Genomic DNA, 8,640 nt, shown 5'->3' on the forward strand with positions numbered 1-8,640 from the left:
GTGAAGATGGGTGTTGGGTTCCTGTTTACTTTTAATAAGTCTTATTTTATATCCCCAGATTGCCTGGTTAGTTCCTGGTAGTTAGAGGCTGTCATGCATGCAATAGATGGTTAGCAGTGTTCACAAAAACACCTTTTGATAGTTCATGTACACTGCATGCTGCACAAAGACATCCAGCATTCCATTAAAAAAGTAAAAAACAGACTTCAGAGAAGAAGGGTTTCTGAAGTCTTAAACACTCTGTTCCGTAAAAATTGGGATAAAGTAATAATTCTTGTAGACAGGGAACAAACACGTTTGGGATCAGTGAGATCCTGTGGTTGCATTACAGCCTAGGCCTCGGGGGAATGCCAGAATCTTAACGGTATTGGTTGCTCTGAGGAAAAATCTGTTCTTGATCAAAAGCTTCACAGTGTTCAGGCGACTGTGCATCTGCAGCAATACTGCACTTCTGGATGTGATCAGCCTCAGGTCCTTCCTAGGGCTGTAGCTGTCCTTATCGCCACCCCTTATCTGGGAGTAGACTGCCCACCAGTCATACACTATACATTTAGGAGAAATTATTTTTAGTTCCTGCAAGTCTCCAGCCGAAGTTCCGAAAGTCGTGAGTGGTGGTGTGTGTGGTATGTCATTTGGTTTGGTTTTGGTGTTGGGTTTTTTTTAAAGAAGGCAAAACCTCATTTGACAGTATTAAACTGTTTGTTTTTACAGTGGTGAATTGTTCTTTTGAGTAGAAAAGAATAAATTACTTAGAGGGAGGAGGGGCCTGTGCTGTTAAACCTCATCTTGATTTCCAGAAAGGAAACTGGAAAGAGCAGTAATGATGAGGAAATCCAGCTGCTGGAGAAGTGGAGAGGACCTGACGTAGCCCCTCCTCTCTTAGCAGCCACCTGTAGACCAGACAGACGCAGCGGGGAAAATGAACAGAAATTCTCCTCTGTGGATGTCTGGGAACCTCTAGAAGGCCAGATACGAGAACCTGTTGTGCTGGACAAACCTGGGGTGATTTGCCCTGTCTGTGCAGTCGGGCACTGGCTGAAGGCGCAGTGAAGGGGTAGTAGCTAAAAGGGGCTGCCCACTGGAGGGGTTTGGAGTCCCTCAGGCACTGATCTCGTTAATGCTGCGGCTGTTAATAAAAACGTGGGGAGTGTGTGATGTTGAGGTAGGTCAGGATATCCTCCAGGAGCACGGGAAAGACATTAGAAGACTGGACACATTCCAGTTTTAACTCACTCGAGAGTGCAAAATGCAAAGCTGCACAAAAGTCCATAGAGTTCATCATCTGGGAACTGAGGAGGATCTGGTGTCTCCTAGCTAGCTGCTCAAGGGAGGAACTTGACCCACTTTCCTCGTGTGCAATGTTTAGATCCATTGGGGCAGAGTCCCCAGTAGAGAGGATTGGTGTGATTGTGCATGGCCCTGGTTGGAGCTCATCTAAAGGAGTCAGTGTCACTGGGAAAACCCAGAGAGGGTCTTAAGAGGAAGAGAAAGAATTTAGCTTACTTTGCCTCATGCTGTGAAGTTGGGAGGACCTGGTGGTGTCTGGAAATGGGTAAGCACTAGGAATGAAGTAATCTTACTGGACTCCCAAGGGAAGAGCTAGCAGGAGAACAAAAAGCAGCAAACTACTCATGAACGGTTGGTTGGGAAAGTGGATGCTGGTCATTAGAGCAAATGCTGTTTACAGTGCTTGAACAAGAAGGGTTTGGTTTGATATGTGCCACACAGCAAGGCTGAGCTGTGAAGGAAGATCCTTCTTGTCTGACAAGAGCCAAAAAACATCTTTTTTTCTGAGGCTGGGAACTAGTTCAGTCTCATTCAACTGGGAATCCTCTTTGGTGTGTCCTGCCCTAATCCAGGAACACTTGGAAAAATACAAATGGTTTGGCATGTCCCATCTAAGTCCACGATGCAGCAGTACAGGAGGTTGTCCAGGAGGTTGACAAAGTGGGAGAGGGGCCTGAGACTGGGTATGTTCAAGGGTGGAAGCAGAGCTTCAGATGGGATGGTGGCTCCCTGCCTGCCTCAGTGTTTCTCCCTGATGGAACCAGCTGCTTAGTTTTAGAGAGCTGTTTGCAATCTCTTCAGAGGTGGCTGTCCCAAAGGCCTATCTGTTATGGGGGATCCATACCTGTGTTCTGCTGCTTGTTCTTGTGGCTGGAGTTATTCCCTCCCTGCAGCTCTGAGTGGTTGGTGGTTGGTGCTGTGGAGGTGCTGGCTGCTGTCAGGGTGCTCCTCTCTCCTCATTCAGCAGCTTTACTTGACTTTCATCTTGAGGCACTCTGGCACCAGTGCCCTGCTAATAGTGGAAGGGTTTCCTTGTAGGTCTATCCCTCTCCTAGACCCCCTGAGGTGGTGACTAATTGCGGTGATCTTGGCATCTCTGGCTGTTCCTAGGGCTTCTGGTGTAGTCGAGTTGCTTGTGACAAATGCTGTAGGTGATTTAAGTTAGGTGCTTTCAGGACCTGGGCTTGAATGGGGAGTCCTTCCCAGCTTGTCTTCCCATTCACCAGAAACTGTGGTCTCCAGGTTTGCTCTTGGAGCATAATGCTAAGCTGCCTTAGTCGATCTGCAGCCAAGGAAACAATAGAGAAATATATCCCTGAGATGAGGGAGTGATGATGGACCAACTTAACTCCATTGTGCTGCCCCTTTGGGCACCAGAGAGCCCTGAGGCTGCATGTGTTCCCTGGGATCTTGTTCAGGGATGGACTATTATTTCCTGTGTCCTAAGCACTTGTTATTTTCTTCTAGTGGCACCGGACACGATTAACAACCACGTGAAGACCTGTCGTGAGGAGCAGAAGAACCTGCACTTCTTTGCCCCGGAATATGGAGGTACAGTGTGGCTGCAGCTGCAGGCCTGGGTTTTGTTCGCCTTGCTAATGCTTCCGAGCTGTTCTGCATCTTGTTTTCAGCTGCAGGCTCGTGACAGGTGTCACGTTAACAGTTTTGAGTTATTTACCTACTTAAGTGCTCCAACTCCTCTGTATTTTGATAGCAGAGGAGGGAGAGAGGCTGCAGAGTTATAGCGTGGCACAGAGGTGGTCCTGCTGGTGTTGCTGAATGCAGGGATGGACTCATCAGAGTGTTATTTCTGTGTTACAGAAGTTGCCAACGTCACCACTGCTGTGGACATTTACTCCTTTGGGATGTGTGCACTGGAGGTGAGTGTGGAACGCTTTGGCTATGGGACAGAGAGAATGAATTTGAGGGAAGGAGATGGCTCTGTGGAGATGCTGTGGTTACGGGTGGTTCTCTGAGCCAAATGCACTTTGCCTGGGAGGGTTCTCTATCAAGGCTGCCACTAATGCTTTACTCAGAAGTAACTAGCTCAGAAGTGTAGTTCTTTCTGAAATTCCTGATGTGTAATTCATTACTCTGCAGGTCTTGGCCAGTTCTGAAGTCTGACCCACTGGCTGGTGGGAACAGTCACTGCTGCAAACTCTTCTTAATGCACATGGAGAACAAAGCTCCCCTTCTGGGGAGTACCTGTCCTTCCTGTGGTATCTGGAGGAGAGGACAGATGTAGTCTGTAACCTTTCTGGGACAGCCTGTCCCTGCCTGGTTGCAGTCAGGTGCAAGTCTGACATACCTGATCTTAGCAGCTTAGTGGTTCCTCTGTCCTTGCAATCAGTAGGCCCAAGTCTAGGAACTGGGAGTTGTCAGAGTATTTTCTGGAAAGAATTGTCAGAAAGAGCCAACACAAAGAATTCTGAGCCTATGCTGTACATCCTGTAAGTGGAGGAGAAAGAGAACTGTGGAAGCACACAACTTCTAGGGATCAAAACTTGAGTTGAATCTGAAGACGTTGTCTGGGATCTTTTGCCAGCCTTTCCTAGCTGGGAATTTGTGTATGTGTTGGCTGGAGCCAGTTCTGGATGGCACAGTGTCCTCGGTTTTCTGCCTGTAATACAGAGCTATTCATACAGCCAGGAGGGACACTGTCAGATTCTGGCAGTGATCCAGTTACTGCTTCATTAGAGGATAGTAATTATCAGGGAGAAATACAGGCCAGTGGATCATGAGATTCAAAATGGAGAATACTTACTGTCTAGGGTGATGCTGGTGTAGCTTTCAGGTCTCCCTGGCAATCTGTTAGGGTGCTAGAAACAAGCTATAGCAATGAGGCAGCTGTTCTCTCTCTGCCTCTGCAAACCGTGGCCTTAAATAGCACCAAACAACTTGGCTGCTGTGATCTCGTGCTTAGCAGTGGTGGTCTTGAGCTCTGTTCGATGCAGTCAGTAATTCTCAGTGAAGCCTGATGCGCTGCTCTGTGTTTGCAGATGGCGGTGCTGGAAATACAGGGTAATGGAGAGTCATCTTACGTGCCCCAGGAGGCCATTAACAGTGCCATCCAGCTGCTGGAGGACCCCCTGCAGAGGGTGAGTGAGGACAGATCCGCACCCCTGCAGACATGCTGGCGCTGCACGTGGTCTCATGCAACGTTTCTCTTTCAGGAGTTCATTCAGAAGTGTTTAGAACAGGACCCTGGCAAGCGTCCCACTGCTCGGGAGCTCCTTTTTCATCAGGCATTGTTTGAGGTGCCATCACTGAAGCTGCTGGCTGCTCACTGTATCGTTGGACATCAGCGTGAGTATGGAGTCCCCAGGTGCTGCACCTCACGTTCTGCAAAGCTTCACTATTGTCAGCCCGGCTGGCATCCTGGAAAAGATGTTCCTGCTGCTCTTAACAGGCAGGGGCCAGGGCCTTGTGAAGCAGAGCTGGAGGAGTACGGTGCCCTGCCTGCGCTGACTGGCATGGCAGTTGAACAGCCTCTGGGTTTCTTACTGCTTTTCTTAGGTTGGAAAGAAATTACAGTTGTTCAGGTCTAACTTTTTTTTTTTTTTTTAAATAGATATGATTCCTGAGAATGCTTTAGAAGAAATGACCAAAAACCTTGACATGAGTGCGGTGTTGGCAGAGATTAATCATGTGGACAGGGAAGGAGTCAAGATGATGTGAGTACCCTGTGGTTGGCTTGGAGGGGGCTGCTCAGGCATGTGTGGAACAGGGGCCAGGGCACTGGGGTGAGCACTGAGGGATCTGCCTGGGACTCTTCCCTTCAAGTTAGTGTGAGTATTTCACCACTAACTGGGAAACAAAAAGGAGCTGATGGAGCTGTTGGTGAAGGAGCATTCGCTCTCCTCCAGGGCACCAAAAATGCTGTGGAGGTAACTCCTTGAAGAAGACCTTGCACCCATGTTCTGTGAACGGATTCCATACAGCTGAGATGTGACTTGTTCCCCAGACAGGGAGGTGGGAAATAAACACACCATAGTTGTAACAATCCTTAGCACAACCTGGCTGAACGGTTTGGGCAAGTGACTGGGACCAGTCACGGGCTTGTCAAGTGGAGCCCAACATGTTGGACAAATGGTTCCTCGCTGTTTTCTTAATGGTGCAGCTCATTCGACAAGGTGCCAGGGGAAGGGCTGTTCTGGGCAGCTGCCACTCAAACTAGAGAGGTGACTCCTAAGTGAGTGACCGTAGTGTGTGTGGAGCAAGTAGAGTGCCCAAAAGTGATGTTAAATTTTGGATACTGAAGCTCAGCTAGTTGAGGAGTTAGCTGAAAGGACTGTAAGATGTGGATACTGTATTTCCAGAAAAGGCCCTGGGTCGGGGCCCAGGGCCCTGGAATGCTTCCAGGGTAGCCCAGCATTCTGGGATGCTCAAGCTACTGAACAAAAGTAATCAACATCACAAGGAAAAAAAAAAAAAAAAATCACTGTTCATTTGAGAAGCTCTCTGAGCCTTACAGACCTTTCTAAAAACTGGCATTCTGATCTTCATAGCACTAATTAATAGTACTGAATTCCCTTTGGAATGTTTTTTGTTAATTAAAAGTTCAAAATAGAGGATAAAGAGTGAATAGCCAAAGCTGTGCAAGAGAGGTTCTTTACACATACCTCACTTCAGTCTGCAGAGAATTGGCTAACTGGCATATGCCAGCTTGGGACTTGCTTTTTGGTATTGTAGTACCTCAGAGATGTTGGAAAAGGAAGACTTTCTCTGAGACTCTACATTAAGAAGCCATCCAGTGGAATGAGCAATCTGGGAAAGAAAGTACAGAGAGAAGAAAAGTTACTGAACTCCTGTGAGAAGTATTTGGGCAGGGCATTAAATCCTGAGGTGTAGTTTCTAGTTTCTGGAGTGATCTGGTGTTGGTTGGTCATCCTGTGCCATCAGCTGCTGCTGAGGTTCTTGCCTCTGCACTGCTGAGTGCCCTTGCCCTTCTGGAGATGGGACACAGGCTTCATGGGTCTGGTGTAACAGATGTCCTTCAAAAAACCTTGCTAGGAACATGGTGCTACTGGGCTAGCTTCCAAATGATTGTTTGCGTTGGACAACTCTACAGGGAAGTGATACCTGTTCTGCCATAATTAAGTGTTGCCTTGTCCTTAGCTCCTGTGAAAGTTGCCTCATGTCCAGGAAGGTTGGAGTCTGTCTTGCCTTGGGTGCCTCTGTCCATACTCATCCTGCACACAGCCAGGACACAGGGATTTTAAATGGCATCTGAAGAGACTTGAGTGCATTGTTCTGTTAGATGACTTCTCACCTCAGTACTTTTTTTCTTTTCTTCCTTTCCCTCTCCCCCCCGTCCCCCCCAGCTTCTCACAATCTCCAGCATTGGAGCTGGACAAGTTCCTGGAGGATGTAAGGTAAGAGGGGTTTGGGGGTTTTTTTTAAAAGGGCAACTTTAACTGTGTGTGAGACTGGAAAAATTTCAGAAGGGCATAACCTGAGACCCTGCTCCTCCCTTGCAGGAATGGTATCTACCCGCTCACAGCTTTTGGGATGCCGCGACCCCAGCAGCCCCAGCAGGTCGTGGTGAAATCTCCCATTGCTCCACCATCAGTGAAAACCCCGACTCCAGAGCCTGCTGAGGTGGAGACTCGCAAGGTGAGAGCCGGGAGCTCCGTTCCTCCCCAGCTGTCTGGGGAGCAGGGACTCACGGGATGTCTCTGCTTCTGTTGCAGGTGGTGCTGATGCAGTGCAACATTGAGTCTGTAGAGGAGGGAGTGAAGCACCATGTACGTTCCCAGCTTCTGGCTGAGCCTGCTGTGTGGGAGTGTACCAGGGCGGCTGTGCAGAGCACGTGGCTCCAGCGTGCTGATGTGCTGCTGGTGCCTGGTGTCACCCTCTGCTGCCACAGCTGCAACCTCTGGGGCCCAGAGCCAGATCCAGACTGTGCCTGTGGCTGACCTGGCTCCTGGAGAAAGAGAGGCTGAGGGGAGACCTTCTGGCTCTGTCCAAGTCCTTTGGAGAAGGGTGGGGAGAGTCTGTCCAACCAAGGACCAAGGGACAGGACAAGAGAAATGGGCTGAAGTTGTGTCCAGGGCAGTTGAGATGGGATGTGAGGAAGAATTTCTTTGCTGAAAGGGTTCTGAGGCATTGGAAGGGGTTGCCCAGGGCAGTGGTGGAGTCCCCATCCCTGGAGGGATTGAAGAGTCGTGTAGATATAGTGCTGAGGGACATGGGTTAGTTGGGGACTTGTCAGTGTTGGGTTCATGGTTGGACTCCATGAGCTTCAAGGGCTTTTCCAGTTGAGGTGATTCTGTAGCAAATGTTTTCAGCCCACCCCCAGATTGAGGCCTCCTCGGCAGGAGGGTGCTGCTGGCTGTGGTTGGGAATGGAACTGGATGTGGTGGTTCTGTTAGACTCCTGTGGGGCTCTGGAGGAGAGGGGCTCCTCTCCTGATGGGGATTTCTGGGGATGCTCCTGGCTGGCTGTGGCCACCGTGCAGTCCCTCATGAGAACTTATCTACCTTGCAGTTAACACTGCTGCTGAAACTGGAAGACAAGTTGAATCGACATTTGAGCTGTGACCTGCAGCCCAGTAAGTACCTTTCCTCCCATGCTCTGGTGCACTGAGGGCAGTGGTGTGCTCAGACCTGGGACTTAGACCTGTCCCTGTGTTGCAGATGACAACATCCAGGAGCTGGCAGCTGAACTGGTCCAGCTTGGATTCATCAGTGAGGTAAGCAGGCCTGGGGCTCAGGTGGGGGTACAGGTCTGCATTCTTTTCTCAAACTGAAATGGTTTAGGCTAGATCACTCCTTTTCTAGCTGAGGAGGGAGGAGAAATACAGACTGGGCTTGCCCCTCACTGCAGCTTGTTCCCCCCAGGCTGACCAGAGCAGACTTACCTGTTTACTTGAAGAGGCATTCAGCAAGTTCTACTACACCCGGAACGGAGCCCTGACCGCAGTGACTGTGTCCTCTTAGCAGCCCGCGGCTCCCAGGCGGCCAGCGCGGCTTTGTTGCCTGCGACCCCTTCTCTGTCTGTCATCACTGTAGGGCATCAGCAAGACCCCAGCTGCAGTGCTTGGAAGCTCCTCCTGCATGTGCCTGGCTGGGCTCAGCGACAATCCTCCCTGCCCGCCTATTAAAGGGGACTTTGCGCATCAGTATTATTTCCGGCCCTGTTTTTGTTGGGATTTTGCCAGGTGGGGCCGAGCAGCCGGGTCCTGGCTCGGGGTGCTCTGTCACCCCGTTCATGTGCATGGAGTTTGTTCTGTTTGAATTGTACAAAATGTCTTTTGCACAGCACAGAAATGTGTTTTTTCTTTCTTGTTTTCCTTTTTTTGTTTGTTTTGGTTTGTTTGGTTTTTTTTAATTTAAAGGTAAGCAGGGGGAG

At 49.5% G+C, this 8,640-nt stretch overlaps 1 protein-coding gene across 1 annotated transcript; it reads left to right on the forward strand.

Moving 5' to 3' along the window:
• Nucleotides 1-2,758: 2,758 nt before the first annotated feature.
• Nucleotides 2,759-8,640, forward strand: LOC104518555 (nuclear receptor-binding protein). The gene is made up of 11 exons (XM_010162625.1): nt 2,759-2,838; nt 3,109-3,167; nt 4,287-4,385; nt 4,461-4,593; nt 4,859-4,961; nt 6,612-6,662; nt 6,768-6,903; nt 6,981-7,034; nt 7,777-7,840; nt 7,926-7,981; nt 8,130-8,640. Exons 2-11 carry the CDS (start codon nt 3,153-3,155, stop codon nt 8,226-8,228), a joined length of 810 nt encoding a protein of 269 aa, XP_010160927.1. The 5' UTR covers nt 2,759-2,838; nt 3,109-3,152; the 3' UTR covers nt 8,229-8,640.

The sequence above is a fragment of the Antrostomus carolinensis genome, unplaced genomic scaffold, assembly GCF_000700745.2.
Source record: "Antrostomus carolinensis isolate BGI_N321 unplaced genomic scaffold, ASM70074v2 scaffold11392, whole genome shotgun sequence".
Taxonomy (NCBI): domain Eukaryota; kingdom Metazoa; phylum Chordata; class Aves; order Caprimulgiformes; family Caprimulgidae; genus Antrostomus; species Antrostomus carolinensis.

Coding starts and splice junctions, on each gene's coding strand:
- LOC104518555 (XM_010162625.1), top strand. Junction 4,962..6,611: donor AGGGAAGGAGTCAAGATGAT/GTGAGTACCCTG, acceptor CGTCCCCCCCAG/CTTCTCACAATCTCCAGCAT. Junction 7,035..7,776: donor AGGAGGGAGTGAAGCACCAT/GTACGTTCCCAG, acceptor TCTACCTTGCAG/TTAACACTGCTGCTGAAACT.